Raw genomic sequence first — 18,358 nt, forward strand, 5'->3', positions numbered from 1 at the left:
AAGTGTTGTATGGTATATGGAGAGAGGAAAAGTGTTCTGTTTGTTGAGTTTATCTACAGCTAGGGACAAATGTCTGTCCATCTGTCCATCTGTCTCCAGGTTTAGAATAGAGGAAGAAGCTGGTGAGGATTTAAGAATAAAGACAGGTCGCATCGTTGTAATTAATTTGGGAAATATATATTCCTCTGAAATACAGAGCTTGGAGTAGCTAAGGGAAAGCAAAACTACAGCACAGGTCTTTTCACTTGACTGATAGTTTTTCTGTTTCAGTTGTGCAGCACAGGTAGCTAAGTAATGTCTTGTGCTTGTTGAGGGGCAGGAAGAAGTCAGCTGATAGTCAGCCAAGACAGATTTTAGAGAGAAGAGCTGTATAGACTTAATGAAAAGAAACAGAGAACAACTGGAGGTTAGGGAAGGTGATGTTTGAGCATGGTACGTAGACTGCTGTGAGAGGCAATTTGCACAGAGCTCAGTCATGTGGTATCTCATTTGACACAGTTAACTGAAGTGGTGAAATGTGCTTTCAAAGGCAAGAGTAAATCTAGTGGGAGAAATGGCTTCTTGCCACTTGTCCCAGAAGTGTTGCCCTCAGTGGGAAAGTTATTGTTCTTCCAGAAGCAGACAGATAATTACAGTAAAATGTACATATTCAAAACTCTTCAAAGGACTGCCCTCTTATTCTTAAAGCCACAGAAGGGAGTGATTACATGATATACAGGCAGAAGAGAATCAAACTGTGTGATCCAATGATTTTAATGATTCACTAAGTAAATGTCTATTTTGAACCCTTGCCCCCCCCCCCCCACCCCCCCCCAAACACACACACACGAAAAGACTTAGAGTCCATCTTAAAAATCTCTGTCCAAAATAAATGCAAACTTTTTTCTTGTTAGCATAGCTTTTAACACAGATCTGGTGTTCTACATCACACAGGTCCTTGAATAGTTGCAACAATGGCCTATCCATGCCATTCTTGTTTTCCTCAGGCAAAATCTTGTTTGAGATCCCACATTGGGCTGTAATTCCCACAGACTTCTTTCTGCTGTGTAAGGAAGAGTGGGCCTACAGAAGAATAATGGCAGTTTGCTGTTTGCTTAGAAACAGGATAGATACAATTAGCTGAATGCGTCTAATTCTGACTGCTGCTTTTGTGCTCAGTGTCAACTCATTGTGTGGAAAGTGCTTTTCAGCTTGGTATTTTGCTTCTGAAAAATGTCTTCGTAAACTTTGAGAGTCTTTTGTCTTGTCACCTGCTCAGCAGCAGAGCCAAAGGCATTTCAAAGCTTCCATGATGCAAGCTTCCATCAGCTATGTCAGAGGTAGCTGCCTGAGCATCACTCTTGTTGGTGCCTGTTTCCATTTAGTGACTGCTTCACCGGATGGACGTGCTGAAGGATTTTAACTACTGCGCACGTGTTTGGGTGAGAGCTGGAGGGAAAACTGGCAGTGTCACAGAGCAGCATGAAGTAAGCTGTTCTTATTAGACGCCTGCTGCTTCATGGTATGGGCTGGAGGAGCCCATATTCTAATATACGTACATATATAAGCACACCCATATAATACTGAGGTGATTGTTACTGCATGTCAAATCTGAGAACATTTGCCAGCAGTTTTCCAACAAGTTTATGACAAATCCAGCAGTCTGTTTTTCAGAGTCTCTGTCCAGTGTGGTAACAACACAGTTCTGTTTAAAATACACTTTATGCTCAGAGCTGGACATGTTGCAGTCTGCCACTCCTTGCCTTCCCTGTCAGAATATGGCCGCCTCTTTCTTACCCTGCAGTTTCCTTTTCCTGTTGGTGTGCTCCTCCCCTCCCCAGCCTGCTATGTGTGTATCCATAAAGGCAGGGGACATCACTAAAATGGGGGCATAGATGCATGTGTCTGCCTAACAAGGGAGGGACAGGGTATTTCTGGATTCTGGCCAGACAATTTTGCCCGTGAGCTTCAGATTCATAAAGGAAAAAATACTTCTGCTGCCTTCTGGCATTCAGCTGAAAACAATCAAACCCCAGGCTTTCCAGTAGCTGCAGGCATTAGACAATAGGATATAATTTGCAAGTGCAAACTTACAGTGAAACACGTGTAAAATAAGATTTTGTTTTCTGTTTGAATGCCGTAATAGGGAAGTCATAAAAAGAATGGATTTATGTGCACGGCCAAGAGTACATATCTTTAATGTACTCTTCAGATGGTGGTATCAAACACGGCAGTTTTAAGAATCATCTTGTGGTGAAGGCCTGAGGACTATTAACAGAGTATACCCAAATATGCATTGTTTTCTTATTCAGGAGCAGAAAGAGCAGGTTCAGCAAATCTTTTGCTGTGATGAACCCTTTCGAGTCTACTGAAGGCTAGAAAGAATTCAGATTTTTAAAACCAGGATTACTACAGAAGACCATGAGCAAGGATGAGTGACTTGATCCCCTTGCTCTGCCATGTGCCGAGTGAGACACTTCTGCACTTGATTTCTCTGCTGTCATTTCCAACTTGAAAAAGGATATTATGGTACTACAGTATTACCATCTTTTAATTTATTTATTTATTTGTTTATTTAAGCTGTTATATTGCAAACTCATTTTATATCATCTTGCAGTTCACCAGTTTCGAACTGGTACTAGACTCTTGAAAACTACACATAGTAGATTTTTTTTTTTCCCCGCCATAGAATTCTGATTGTCATACATATTTTCATCAAGAAAGTAGAGGCTGAGATTTCTTTGCTTATATTTGGTGTATATTTGTAATATATATATTTTGTGATGACCTGGTAACTGAGTTACTTTACTCAGTCATATGCACTAACAAGCTCTCAATATAAGTTTCTAAATCTATCAGTTTTAGAGGATTTGAAGAAGTATTGCAGGAACAGAATACTCTTGAGAATGAAATCTTGTCCCCCTTGACTTGACTAGAACTAGTATTGATCCCTTCACAGAATCACAGAATTTCTAGGTTGGAAGAGACCTCAAGATCATCGAGTCCAACCTCTACCTAACGCTAACAATCCCCACTAAACCATATCCCTAAGCTCTACATCTAGACGTCTTTTGAAGACTTCCAGGGATGGTGACTCCACCACTTCCCTGGGCAGCCTGTTCCAGTGTCTAACAACCCTTTCAGTAAAGAAGTTCTTCCTAACATCTAACCTAAAACTCCCCTGGTACAACTTAAGCCCATTCCCCCTCGTCCTGCCACCAGGCACGTGGGAGAACAGGCCAACCCCCACCTCACTACAGCCTCCTTTAAGGTATCTGTAGAGAGCAATAAGGTCACCCCTGAGCCTCCTTTTCTCCAGGCTGAACAAGCCCAGCTCCCTCAGCCGCTCCTCGTAGGACTTGTTCTCCAGGCCCCTCACCAGCTTCGTCGCCCTTCTCTGGACTTGCTCAAGCACCTCGATGTCCTTCTTGTAGCGAGGGGCCCAAAACTGAACACAGTACTCGAGGTGCGGCCTCACCAGAGCCGAGTACAGGGGGACAATCACCTCCCTAGCCCTGCTGGTCACACTGTTTCTGATACAAGCCAGGATGCCGTTGGCCTTCTTGGCCACCTGAGCACACTGCTGGCTCATATTCAGCCGACTATCCACCATCACTCCCAGGTCCTTCTCTGCCTGGCAGCTCTCCAACCACTCATCTCCCAGCCTGTAGCTCTGCTTGGGGTTATTGCGCCCCAGGTGCAGGACCCAGCGCTTGGCCTTGTTAAACTTCATGCAGTTGACCTCAGCCCATCGGTGCAGCCTATCCAGATCCTCCTGCAGAGCTTTCCTACCCTCGAGCAGATCGATACATGCGCATAGTTTGGTGTCATCTGCAAACTTACTGAGGGTGCACTCAATGCCCTCGTCCAGATCATCGATGAAGATATTAAAGAGGACCGGCCCCAGCACCGAGCCCTGGCGGATGCCACTAGTGACTGGCCTCCAACTGGACTTGGCTCCATTCACCACGACTCTTTGGGCCCGGCTATCCAGCCAGTTTCTAACCCAACGAAGCGTGCGCCAGTCCAAGCCAAGAGCAGCCAGTTTCTTCAGGAGAATGCTGTGGGAAACAGTGTCAAAAGCCTTGCTGAAGTCAAGGTAGACCACATCCACAGCCTTTCCCTCATCCACCCAGCGCGTCACTTTGTCATAGAAGGAGATCAGGTTCGTCAAGCAGGACCTGCCTTTCATAAAGCCATGCTGACTGGGCCTGATCGCCTGCTTGCCCTGCAAGTGCTGCGTGATGACTCTCAGGAGGATCTGCTCCATGAGCTTCCCTGGCACTGAGGTCAAACTGACAGGCCTGTAGTTTCCCGGGTCTGCCCTCCGGCCCTTCTTGTAGATGGGCGTCACATTTGTTAGCTGCCAGTCAACTGGGACCTCCCCCGATAGCCAGGACTGCTGATTCCCTGGAACATATGGTTTGCATGAAAAAGTGTGGTTTTTTTGTTTTTGTTTTTGTTTTTTTTTTGTGTGTGTGTGTGTGTGTGTGGTTTTTTTTTGTGTGTGTTTTTTTATTATTATTATTATTATTATTATTATTATTATTATTATTCATTTTGGTTTGTTTCCTGTGAAGAATTCCTTCAAAAGGAAGGTCCTCAGACCCAGAGGCACCCTCGGTGTCAGTGGCTGCCAGTGCAGAGCCAGGCCCCAGCCCTGCAGGCCGCCACTGCACACAGGCCGAGGCCTCCACTCCCTGGGGCTGCCCTGGCCCTCCTGCCGTGCCCTCCCCACAGGTATTCCCCACAGCTCCAATGAGAGCACTCCTCACAGCTATTTCCAACAACATATGAGGCCAAATTACTGGGTTTTATGGCACAATGGTAGCTGGGCCACAGCCCCACAGGGCTGCTGTGGGAGCACGGCCAGGCCCAGATCCTCCATCGATCCCAGTGCCACAGCTGCGGTGCCGTCGTCATTTGTAACCTGGGAGAGGTCTCCTTGCAGGGAATGACCGGCAGCTGCCAGGGTTAAAGCCCTGAGAGGTCTAGGGGGAGCCACACATCTGCCTCCACATGTACTCACATTCATTTTGTGTCTATAAACACTTGGAACATTTTGCCTGTATTAGTATGTTCCTGCTCGCATTTGCTCTGTATGTACAGAATTTACAGAATTTACAGAATTTACAGAATTTTCTAGGTTGTGTACTACTTCTCTATTTCAAATCTACATAATCTTATGCACATATATACCTGTTTGTGTCTCTCTACGTACATATATAAGCACACCCATATAATACTGAGGTGATTGTTACTGCATGTCAAATCTGAGAACATTTGCCAGCAGTTTTCCAACAAGTTTATGACAAATCCAGCAGTCTGTTTTTCAGAGTCTCTGTCCAGTGTGGTAACAACACAGTTCTGTTTAAAATACACTTTATGCTCAGAGCTGGACATGTTGCAGTCTGCCACTCCTTGCCTTCCCTGTCAGAATATGGCCGCCTCTTTCTTACCCTGCAGTTTCCTTTTCCTGTTGGTGTGCTCCTCCCCTCCCCAGCCTGCTGTATGTGTATCCATAAAGGCAGGGGACATCACTAAAATGGGGGCATAGATGCATGTGTCTGCCTAACAAGGGAGAAAAGCTTTTTTTTTTTTTTTTTTTTTTTCTTTTTTTTTTTTTTTCCCAAGTTCTTCAGAGCTGAAGTAATCAGTTGTCTTTTCTCAGCCCTAAATTCAGAAAATACCAACTCAGCTACCTCAATAGACTTTGAAAAAAAAATACTTTTCTCTGATAGTCAAGCATTAGTAAATAATAAAGATTATGGCAGACAATCCTTATCAGAACGGTAGAGGATTACTGCTTTTGTACTTACTGCTTTAAAAATTTAGAACACCTTAATCTTTTAAAAACAATCTGGGTTTGGAAAAACAAATTGCATTGAAGCTGACAAGCTGCTTGCCAAGTGCCAGGAGACGCAATTTGGAAAATGCGAGATATTAAATCTCAAATGTCTGAGTTCCTAATAGGAACATGAGCTCAAAATTAACTCTTCTAGCTCTGGTGTAGCACGTAATGGATAAAGTGTAGATTTTGTGTCTTTGTCATAAAACTCAGAATGTTGCTGGTTCATTTCTGTACTGCCTTAGAGCTGTAAGATGAGAAGTGAGCTCCTGGCTTACTTGCTTATGTCCCTTGAGAACAGAGGTTGCCATAATACGTAAATACATATTCCATAAGTGCTTTTATCTATGATCATACACTACTGAAATTTAGCTGTCTGTATTTTTTCCAGCCACTGCTATTCTTGAAGTGAATTCAGAAGCTCACCATACTCAGAAACTTTTGTATTTTCAGCCAAAATGTATCTATGATCCTATTTGTACCCATTTGTCTTTGTACCAGCATTGTCATGTGAAGTTTTTCAATGAAGATTGTTTGGTAATTATCCTCCTGAGTTACTTAAAATAGTACTCGAAATACAGGAAGTGCATTGTTTTTTTTATTATTATTTTTTTTTTTTTAAAAATACAGTTTCGCTGCTAAGTAAACTATACAATCTTAAATTCTACTCTCACCTGCTAGTTACTACAGGAGGCTGTCTGCTGTTACTAATACGTCCTTACTCAATTGACATTTCATCTGATACATCTTACAGGCTAACTTTGGGAGCACAAAAGGGTAGATTACCAACAGTATACCTCTAATAAGCCCCTGATGCTTTTCAAACTGATGAAGTCTCAAATAATAGCAAAGTTTATTTTATTATTTTTTTTTTTTTTTGGTTCTCTGAGTGCATGACTTTATTTTTCATGCTACTGAATTTCACTGTAACTATGTTATCTGTTTTCAGAATTCATCATGTTTTTAAATATTCTCTAGATACTTCTCTATTTATCATACTTCCTGGTTTTCCTAGGAAGCTAGGAAAGTATCCTTTACCAATATTTTCCAGAATCGTTAACGATAATGTTAAATAAGCAACTAAAGCTCTTGGGTTGAAAAGGAGTAACTGCTGAGAAAATAGGCTAACTATAAAGCTCAAAATCTGAGGATGTCTGAGGAAATTTGAAATTACTTTAAGGTTCTCCATTATGAAGCTGTCAGTCTTGACTGTGCTTAGCCTTGTTTAAATCATGGTCATGCTGCCCAATATGATCAATGATTATGAATGTTTTTTTCCTCTGGCTTTGAAAACACTGAACTGTATAATGTACTTTATTGTTTTGTAAGTAAGGTGTAGGCTGCTTTCATTAGCCATAAGGGAAGTTCACTTGTGAGTCCTTTCGTATGTGTATGGATGGGGTAATAGAAATAAGTGCTGAAGATGCTATATCACAAGAAAAATGTGCTCAGATTTTAAAATGAGAAACTATTAGTTTCACATTTTTCTTCCTCTGCATTTATACAGAAGCTAAGGAACATGGAAATTTGAACACAAATCTGTGTTTTTTCTAAACTTTACCTCAGAAAAAATGGGAGGAAAGTTACAATTGTTAACACGCTAAAATTGTTCATTTTCAGTAACAGAATCAAGGAATAATCTGTTATGAATGCTGTTTCCCCTGGAGTTGGAAGATAACCTGTTTCTCCAGACAATGTAGGAAAGTTCATTCTCAAAAAAAAAAAAAAAAAAAAAAATTGTCTATAACTTTGCAAACAGTAGGCAACCTTGTGTTAGTTATATGAAATGGAAATTGCTTCCAAGGGTGGAATATGTATTCCTAAATTAATAACTTTGCTATACTCTCCTGGATAACTGCATGAAAGCATTCAAGAAAAGTATGTTTTTCAGCCAAATCTGCTCAAGCCATGCTACTGTGATATGTGTGTGTGTGTGTGTAATTCTTGCTGCCAGAGATTTGCCAGCTGATGAAGACTGGCAGCAATGAGGTAGCAACCACGTGGGCTCCAATGCATCTCTGCAAGCTTTGAGAAAGTATGGAATCAAAATATCAAGTGTTTTGACTCAAATAGTGAATATTTGTGCACCTGCTAGGAAGAAAAATCTGTGAACAAAATATGAGTTTATCTGTGCCTTCTTCTCATTGGTATGTGCTGTACATGTACACAGTGCTAGCAGACTGCTGTCTTGCCTACCTGTTTGCAAAGCGTTGCAAAAAGTCATTAAGGATGTGTAAAGGTAGAGTTATCCCTTCTATTGCTGCTCCCCAAGGGTTTCTTTCCTCCTAGGGCAGCCTGAAAGAGCTGTCACTTGACCAGTACATGGAAGCCTCATGCAGGGTAAAGAAAGGCAAATATTCTTTCTTCCTGGCAGACCTGCTCAGGAAGAGTCTTCTGGTTTGAGATGGTTAAGATGATCTTTCTGGTTTTTAGTGCTCACACAGCCTATGGCACAGTTTATGCATGTAAAATGTACTGTGACTGACAAGAAGGCCCTCAGATCTGTGAGGGTTTTACTTTATTCATGTATTTATTTTGTGATTTAGAATGGGAGTGCTGCAAGCAAAAAAAAGGTCTGGTTTGAAAGTGATTATGTTTGAAGCTGAGGCAAAACTAAGGTCATCTTTCCTTTAAAACCAGGCAGCATTCTTAAGGAATTTGCAGAGAAAGGATAGCATGTATCTGAACAGATAAAAAGGTGTATAATGGGTAGGTAACCTTCGATCTGGATGTATCTTTCCAGTTTTATGGAGCTTAACAAAAAAAAAGTTACGAATGTAAAATAACAGCCTTGCATTATGATCATCAAATTTGTGCAAGAGACTGTGAATCATTATTAAAACTGCAAATTCATGAAAATCACAGGTCTCTTGACACTGTAGTTGGTCCTTCAGGTTTCAGAGCTTGTTCCGTGATACATGAGTCTGGGAGCTTCAGCTATCTTGCTGTCAAGATGAAGTACACTTCTTTTAAAAGAGGAAATTAGGAATGTACTTTTTTTTTTTTTTTTCCTTCACTGTTTTGTGTTGTGTTTGTGTTGGAAAGTTTGCATCTCTCTTTAATGATATGGTTGTCATCTGTTTTTCGAACCTACAAATAATCATACTCCCTAAAAGTCTGCACAAACTCTCTAAAACTGTACTGAACTTCCTGTGCAAGCTCAAGTTGGAGCTTAGCTAATTCTGAACAGAGCTGAGGAGGCACGGTGTATGAGACAGGTGGTATGCACTGAAATGCATCACCCCTGGCTGTGGAATGGGTGCGTGTTTTCAGAGTAGTGAGCAATCATCTGTGCTGGAAGTAGGTTGATTTACAAAGGGTAAATGGCCCGACAAGCTGTTTTCAACCTTCATACCTATGTCTAGTCAACCCCATGCAGGCATTCTGAACAAGCACAAAACTGCTCAAGTGTTTTAGCTGATTTTTATTTTTTTTTCTGCTCATGTGGGGAGAACCAAAGCACACAAACAAAAAACCACAACCGCCAAATGCTGCCTAGTCCCAACCAATTTTAGTGTGTGCTCTTTAGTCTGGCTCTTTCGGGAGTACGTTTTTTAACAAAGTATTCAAAATTGTCTCTAAAAAGGTAAGGCTTTTTTTTATAGAATATAAATGTACCTAACCTGTTACCTTTAAAAAGGAATTCAGTATCTAAGTGAGCAAAATTTAGCCAGTCTTTTCAAAGACTCCATTGGGTCTTCAAAGTCAGCTCAGTATGTGACTCTGGTGAAATCTGAAGTACAAGATTTCTGAGAAGTTCTGTCCTTTAGTTAACAGTAGATTTATGTCTTTACAGAAATGTTGCTTCCTGACAGCTGTGCAATTATCTGATGTCACCACTGTACCATGTAGTTAAATGGTCAACAGTTAGCATGTTTATAAATAGTATGTGACACTTGAGCTTTGAAAAGTAAATTCTTAGTGAATGCTTTTGGAGGAACTCCATATACAGTACTTTGCTTGTATGTACTGCTCAGTACAGTACTTGTGCTTTTATGTACTGTAAGCAGAATGGCAACAGAGATCTAATACAATAAACTTACCTATAAAAGAGAGAATAAGATTGAACAGAACCCCCAAGGTAATAGATTTAAATGATTAAGGTAAAAATAATAAGTAATGTCATATATATCACTGTAGTAATCAGTGGTGTTACAGCCGTGTAAGGATCATGGAATCACAGAATCACCGAGGTTGGAAGAGACCTCCAAGATCACCTAGTCCAACCTCTGACCTAACACTAACAAGTCCTCCACTAAACCATATCACTAAGCTCTACATCTAAACATCTTTTCAAGACCTCAACCACTTCCCTGGGCAGCCCATTCCAGTGCCTAATAACCCTTTCGGTAAAGAAGTTTAATATCCAACCTAATATCCTAATATCCAACCTAAACCTCCCCTGGGACAACTTTAGCCCATTCTCCACCAAAAAAAAAAAAAAAAAAAAAGCACTCACACAACCCTTGAGAATCAGCAAGAGTTGTTTTTTGCCATCATCTTGCAGGCAAGACTGTTGGATGTCCGTGGTGCACCTCCCATCCTGTACCCTGGGTTTTTAGGTAATTTCATTCTATTCTTTACGGAGAAGAACAGAAGCAATGTGCATCTTCGGCCCTAATTCCCACGTGTGCTTTGTGCTCTGAGTGAAGAATTTCCTCCTCACGTCACGTCTCATCTGAATCCCCCCTCCATTTGCTCAAGGCCGTTATTCCTGGTTCCATGGCCACACTCCCTGATGGAGTCCCTCTCCAGCTGTCTTCTAGGCCACTTTTATGGGTAAGGTTAGGTGGTAAAAATGGCCTGCCTTGAAAGACAGACAGACAGACACAACCCAAAACCTTCTGAATTTCAAGTTACACACAGCTATCTTTTGTCCTTCACTCAAGAAACGAACAGTGCCAAAGCATGCTGAAATGCCTACAACAACAACAACAAAAAAAAGAAGTTACAAGTATACACCACAGAAACCTTCACGTGCCACTGGATGCTCCAAGCACGTTTTGCTTTGCTGAAAGCATTACAAATTACTGAGAAGCCGAACCATAACATGTCAATTCCTGTGGAGCATAATTTTTTATGAAAATTGTGTAGGAATAGCAAAGACAGATTTCTCGAAAAATAAATAAATAAATAAAAATTGTAAAGATAAGCTACTTATGGAAAGATTCATTGAATCATTTACAAAAAGTTCTCTTTTTAAAAATACCCAAATTAAAAGAGTGGGATATTATGTCATTGCTAAACACAGTTAGCAAGTAGAAAAATCCTTTTTGTTTTGGAAGATATGCTAATTTAGAGTTAAAGAAACTAGAAATAAAAAGCTTCAAATGAACCTGATCTACTTGACTAATGGGCATTTTAGACTCTGGAAAATGTTCAAGTTAGGCCACTGTTGCAGTGCATGGTTCCTCTTCCTCTTTTTCTTATAACCTTCATCTTCAGTGGCTTTCTTGAGTAAGGTTAAACTTCTAGGTAGCTGTCTTCAGTGTATTTATTTTTTGCTTATCACTTATGACATTAGTAACAGGAAACTAATGCAGTACAATTTTAAATTATGTTATTATTACCTTTCCGTTTGTGTCATTATCAAGTCGTATTGTACAAAGATAATAATTAGAATTCAAAAACTGTAGGAGAGTGTGTAAAGAGGTGAGGAAGGCTTGGGTCATATTTACTCTTGTTTGCATGAAATGTCTTACTAGTAACCAAAAATGGTACTGCTTCAGTTGTTGGAGTGTAGACCAAGGGTGAAGTAATATGCACTGTTTATGATCAAGAAATGTGGATGTTGAAAGCACGTTGTGCTTGTAGGTTCTTTAATCACTTCTACGAAGCTAATATGTACTGAGGTTGTGAGCTGACAGCTTCTGTTGTAAATGTCGGGAAAATAACTGTGCCATTGACACAAGGTGGTGATCGCTGGAAGATATGTACTCAGCCTGCTAAGTGTTTTTTGTCAGCGTGGGCATGCACATTTCTAGGAAGATATTCAGTATAGGGAGAGTATTGGATTTCTGGCAAAACTTTGTTTTACTGAAAGTACAAATTCTTAATAAAGAATTTCCGTGAGAAAGGGTCAGGTTCAGTGGATTTTCTTATTTGAAAAAGTATATCATAGAACCATTTTAAATTACTATTTTAACATTTAGAGAAGGGAGAATTTCATATTAGTTTGAAATGACATTTAGAAATTTTAATTTTGCTGTATTAAAATGGAAAAGTAAACACACACTCCTGATTCAGCTTCCCAGAACTGAGTTCTTTTCAAGACTTTCTTTAGAGTTTGAATGTGGTATTGTGACCTGGGGAGCTTTATTTTAGTCCCTATAATAATGATAGCATTTCCAGTTCAGCTATAGAAACAATATCAGTTTGGAGTATTCTTCACGACATTATAAATGTTGTAAGGAGGTTAGACTTGACTGACATTTCTCTTTGAATTTTTAGCAATACTTTATTTATTACAGCTAGTAATGCTTATTTTATTTATTTATTTTTAATCTATTAAACATTATAGGAATTATGCTTCACTAGAAATACCAAGTGAAGAGTTATTTATTTAAAATGGAAAAGAAAGAAAGGTTCTAAAGAATTGTGAGAATCTCAGTAATTCTCAGAGAAATTGTTTTTCTGTGGAGTTTTATTACCTATGCAAGTCAGCCGTGAACATGAACCACACTGTTTTATCTGAAGGAGTTTCTAAATATAAACCAAGCATCTAAGTGATATAGTGATATAGTGATATAGACTGATACCTGCTCTATCAGAATGGACTTTTCCATATCTTCTATCTTATTTGTATCCAGGACATATACACAGCTTCTTAGACATACAGGTTGCTCTTTGATAGTATGCAATTAATTACTGTCAGATGTGTTGCATTACAAACCTGGTCTACGTGTTTTCTTTGGAATATAAACCAGTTCCCTGATTCCTTGTTGTTTTTGTTTGTTTGTTTGTTTGTTTGCTTGTTTGCTTGTTTGTTTTTTCCTGGACATCCAAACCTAAAATAGAGCCATTTTTAAAACTACAAATCCATCTCCTGCTAATGAAAGTCTGAAGCTGGAGCTATGTTTGGGTCAGACTTGGAAAATTACATAAAGATAATATCGATTTTGTTTTTGGAATATGAGAGAAAGAATTAAAAAAAAAAAAAAAGTTTGGTTAAATCCTTTCCCAAAGGATGTGAAGGAAAAAAAAAAAAATGCTGCTTTGGACAAGAGGTTTTTTTTGGAAACCTTTTTAGTGGCAAATGTAAAATGAGCAAGTAGTGAATTGTAAGGGTTGAGAATACCTTTTATCACATTTGCAAAGACATGATTACTTCCTTAAGCCCTTCTTTACTTATCCTTTCATTGTGATAATAAGTATGTTATTAAAAAAAGTTTCTGTCATTAACATACTGGCTGTATTAGAAATATCAATAAGGAAAAGTTGACAAAGGCCCTGAGATGAACCAGTACTTTGTGATATTTGCCAGCGATGAATCTGGTTCTCAGTGGGGTTGGAAGCTGGAAGACAGCTGCACAGGAGGAGCAGTGTGGCGGGGTCTGGGTCCTGGGGCTGCCTTCTCGAGGTGGCTGGGTGTAGCTGTCAGTGCCCCCAGGAGTACTCACCACGTTGCAGGTGTATCTGCTCTCTGCTGCCAGCTGTCATTAGTCATCGGTTGATTTGTTGATTGCAAAAACTCTGCTTTTTTTCTTTCAGTATCTCTTAGGACACTTTGCACATGATTTTTTAACTGTGAACTCACCAGTTCACTTTTTATTTTATTTTATTTTATTTTATTTTATTTTATTTTATTTTATTTTATTTTATTTTATTTTATTTTATTTTATTTTATTTATTTTTCTGGAAAGCTATGATGCTCTTTGTCTCCCCACCATTAAAGTGGAAAAAATGCACAAGTAATATCCTTTACTATGTTCATATCCCTCCCAGCAAAACATACTGGTTCTTCTTTTGTATAACGTATTTCAGGGTGGCAGCCCTTGTTTCCAAAACTGTAGACACAACAGGACCATCTGTGTTTTCCATCTGTAAGACGCTTCCTTCTTGGATCCTGGGGCTGGTTACAGGGCTTCCAGATATTCTTACTCCCTATTCCCCCTCAACACACACTAAGGAGACAGCAGGGCTAACTATAACACAGATGCATGGGAACCTAAACTCCTCAGCACACGCTGCTGTCCCTGGAACACCGTTTGCCCGTCTCTGTTGGGACACTCGTCAGCATCTAGCCCTCTACATTGTGTCTGGCTGCTACATGCCCTTCTATGGAGTCGGCTTTTTACTGTTAATGCTGAGGTGCTGTCCCTTGCAAAGCATCCAGGTAGTGTAGAAAATAGCCTTCCCAGTCATTATATGCTTGGAATTTTTTTTAGTTTCAGAGTTTTGGAAAAGGGCAGGAAGGGACTGCTTCTGGTTGGCTTGTTTGTTTTCTGCAGAATTGCTTTGTCTGTGAACATAGTGGTGTTTGTTGCTTACCTTCCGAACTTCTCCCTTTAATTCTACAGCTGCCATTAGGTAAAATAATGAGCAGTTAGTTACTCAGAATGGCAACGTAAATGTTTGTTCTCCACAGGATTCCAATAAAATAATGTTGTCATGGATTATTGGCAGTAAGTTATTGTAAGTTATACATAAAAGTAAACAAAACCATCTACATGAAAATATCTGATCACTTTTCATGAAGTATTTCATTCTTTTATCATTGTTGATATAGGATCTGAAATCTTAATGCTCAGATTTTGATTTTCAGTGTCTCCCTATTTCATTTCTATTGCAAGTGCTCTCTACTGAGAAATGATAAACACCGTCTTCACCATTCACTGTTCTCCTTCCCTTTGCCCCAGTCTGGCCCGTTTCTGCTAATATCATTTATATGTTGTCATGAATAATAATCCATTAACTAAGTTTTAATTCTTTGGTTTAGGGTTTTGTATTTTAATGTCCAGTTGTTGAAATGTAATTGGAGAGGAAGAAGGGGATGCGGTCTCACAGCACCTCTTTTTTCCAAATTTCTGAAAACTACTTGCTATGCTAAGGTAAAAAGAAAGGAAAGATGGATACTCTTTAATTTCCAGTGTGCTGTTTATCTCAATAGCAGATTTTCTATTTGATAGAAATGTTGTGAGGCATTACCCTCAAAGTCTCAGATAGACTCTCTATGCATATAGAGTATATTAAAAAAATAGGCTATTTTGTACATATTTTTTTCACCAAAAATTCATTTTAGTGTGTGAATTCTGCTCCAATATATTGCAGAGCTTTTCCTTGGCTGTGGTGATCACAGAGATTTCTAGCCTGCTTTCTTTAATAAAGGATGTATTTATGAAACAGGCTATAAAAGATCTTTCAGGATGTTTTGTAGACTTTTTTTTTTTTTTTTTTTTTGGAATGGCTGGAGTCACAAGCTTAAACATTAATATCTTGAACAGCTTGAATAATTAGAAAAAAATAATAAAAATAATAAAAAAATGGGTGACAATAATCTCCCAAGTGCTGATACTTTTTATTCTTTAATGAACAAGCAACTATATAAATTGCAAACATTTATTTATTTTCTGCGAATTCTGAAGGAATTTGTTTACAATATCCCAGGTCTCCAGGACCTTGCTCTTCACACTGTTTTTTTCCTTGGGCCTCTGGCAATACACCTCTGATACACTGGTGTTATCAAAAGGTCGAAATCTCCAAGAAATCTCTTTCAACAGTTCCTTTTAGGATATTTTAGGGTTCTTTAGGGCAACAAGTCAGTAAATATGGTTGAAAGCCTGAAACACAAGACGCAAACAGAAGTTTCTTCCTCCTCTCAGAATGCCTGGGTTTGGAATAGTGCTTCATGCTACGTGGCGCAGTTCTAAACAAAAGATATTTATAGACATTTAAACTTGCCTACCTATCGTTACGTTTCTAAACACATTTCAGGCTTCTTGAGTGCAGAGCCATTGACTTCTGTAGGAGGTGCTGAATGGTCTAGCATTCTGATGACTACAGATAAACTTTTAGCATCCTAAATATAGGCACCTTGTTTTAAAAACCTTGACCCAGATATGTGAACCCAGAAGAATGAGTTACAATAATCCATTTGAAATTCCTTTGCTATTTTAGCACCCCAGACATAACGTTTATTCATACAAATTGCTCACTGTTGCAGATAAATCACAAAATGTAGCCAAGCAATAACTCTGCACCTGAGCGTTATTTCGTTCTGCTTTGCTAATGTTGGCAGCGCTTTGCTTTTCTTCTATATGTTACAGCACCTGGCTATTTTGGCTTTGTCTGAAGAATGTGTTAGACAGGGAACAGGGAAAAAATCTGCAAGCTTTCATCACTATTCACTTTCCTAGGAGCTGCAGTCCCTCAATTAGGTGGTCAGTTTAATTTTTGAGGCAGTTTAAAAGAAACACAAGGTAGACATTTAACCAAGGGAGACAATTTTTCACTGCATGCTGAGAGGAGGATTATCTTGTCAGAGGTGTCATCTTTAGTGGTTCTCATCTACTTTGACACCAGGGAGATTTGCACTTGCCATAATGCTGTTTACGATGATGATGAGAAATACTGCATTCTATCTGTGATGATTTTTCTCCTTTGACTTCTTTTTGGTTTCTCTTTGGGGATTTTTGTCTCTTTAAAGGAGTATATCACCCTGTGGAGATGAGAAATAGATTGAGGTATGTGTAACACCCACAATTTTCTCTCTGGCTAGTGTAGTCTGAACAAATGAGTAAAATTGTAAAACACCATTACTTAGGCAAGTAATATAAAGGTATTTTTTAATGGAGTATAAACGAAGAGTGACGTTAAAACTGTTGATGTTGGCTATGTAGCCAGTTTTTGTTTTGTTTTCTTGCTAGGATCAGGTAACAGTACTCCCTTCGCCCATATTAAGGATGGGTATCTTGTCATTGCACTTAAGCCTTGTAAGTTGTGGGCGTTTATTCTGAGCCAGTCATCTGTAGCTACTGTCATGAGAGAAGGTGATTCATCCCATCTGATGCTAAGTATCCGAGAGTCTTTTTATGCAAATGTATTCTGGAGAGGATGGTGGTTGATGATGTTCCTTCCCAGCCCAGTGCCGCAGTCTGTGAAGCCTCTTTATATCAGTGAAGTTGTTTTTGAGGCCACACACAGTGAACAGGGAAATTATCCAGGTTAAAAAACGGTAACTGGAAGGATTTTGGTCATTTGTGTTGGTTTTTAACTAGGTTCATTTCAGTGATTCATAGGGCCATTTATAACATGGCTGTAAGAATATCTGCCCGATAAATGGGGTACTATTGTCACAGAACAAGGAAGGCAGTGAAGTGAAAAACTGGCTTTGTGTAATGAACTGCCTCCTGAAATACATGTGTGCGCTGGGACTGTCCAGTTTTATTAGGTGAGATGAATCCGCAATAGTTGTTTAACTATGTGTTAAGCAGGACATTAGCGGTATCATTATCACTGTAGTGTACACCTCTTGATGCTTGATATAGCTTTATTAGACTGCAGAATAACTCAAAGTGAGATTTTCTCTGTTAGACATTAGAAACAAATTAGAATCTTCCATGTATATCGCCCAATCCTTCCACTGAATTCCTCATTACCCGTAGTGCTTATAGTGCTAGGGGTCTTTTCCAGTTTTACCTTCCTAGTGCACTATGAGGGTTATCTGTGTATTGATAAGTATGTTGTCTGATGAGATGGGCTGTTTTAATTTATATGTAACGATTATCCAAGTCCATACCAGGAAACCAGAAAAAGTATCCATGCAAATTATAACTTTCTCTTGAGCCTTATGTAAGTCTGAAGAGAGGCTGACTCATATGAGTTTCTCTTGAGTGTCTCAGAGTAGTGTTTTTAACTAACTAGGTAAACTAGCAGTTAATCCGTCCGTAGTAATAAGGCAGAGGCACTATACTCTGGGAGGCATGTTGAAAAGAAAACCTACTAGGATCCATTATAAATGCTGTAAGGAAGCTAAAACTCATGTACCACATATGCTCTGCGTGCAGTTGTTCATCACAGGACCTCTTATCATATCGATGTACCACACTGCTGCAATAGGCATTCCTGGTACAACTCCAGAATATCTTCATGATACACAGTACTTTGGTTTAGATACAGAAGTCAGAGAAATGTGACTGCCACCAATAAGGTACCTTTTGATCAAGTAGCAGTAAAAGAGATGGAAAAAACTGTACTGAAACAATGCCAATGGCAGTGAAAGCAATCAAAACGAGCTGTTACAGTACCTTTAATGTAAGTTCTCTCTGGAATATGTTTCACATGTTTTATTTATTTTTATTATATTTCTTTTTATTTTTGTAGGCTGTGGAAACCAACCTTGCATCAAAGGATAGTCACTGGGTCTATGTAAATGAGGTAAGAAAGTCAAAAGAGACAACATAGCTTGTTACATTCATTCGTCACCATCTTCTGTTTCATGTGTTTTGATACACCAAACTGAGCATACCCTTTTACCATTTTTGCTTTTTGAATGGTACAAAAGGCAAACTGTGGTGCTGTAGCTTGGCTGTC

At 39.3% G+C, this 18,358-nt stretch overlaps 1 protein-coding gene across 5 annotated transcripts in view; it reads left to right on the plus strand.

The window, feature by feature from the left end:
* Window positions 1–18,358, plus strand: part of GRID1 (glutamate ionotropic receptor delta type subunit 1) — a 531,300-nt gene that overhangs the window by 389,238 nt on the left and 123,704 nt on the right. For all 5 annotated transcript variants that reach the window (XM_084525443.1, XM_084525445.1, XM_084525447.1 and 2 more), the window contains one exon: window positions 18,149–18,202. In XM_084525443.1, the coding sequence (XP_084381569.1) occupies window positions 18,149–18,202 (54 nt within the window). The remainder of the gene's footprint in view (window positions 1–18,148; window positions 18,203–18,358) is intronic.

This window comes from Aythya ferina (genome assembly GCF_964211825.1).
Source record: "Aythya ferina genome assembly, chromosome: 7".
Classification (NCBI taxonomy): domain Eukaryota; kingdom Metazoa; phylum Chordata; class Aves; order Anseriformes; family Anatidae; genus Aythya; species Aythya ferina.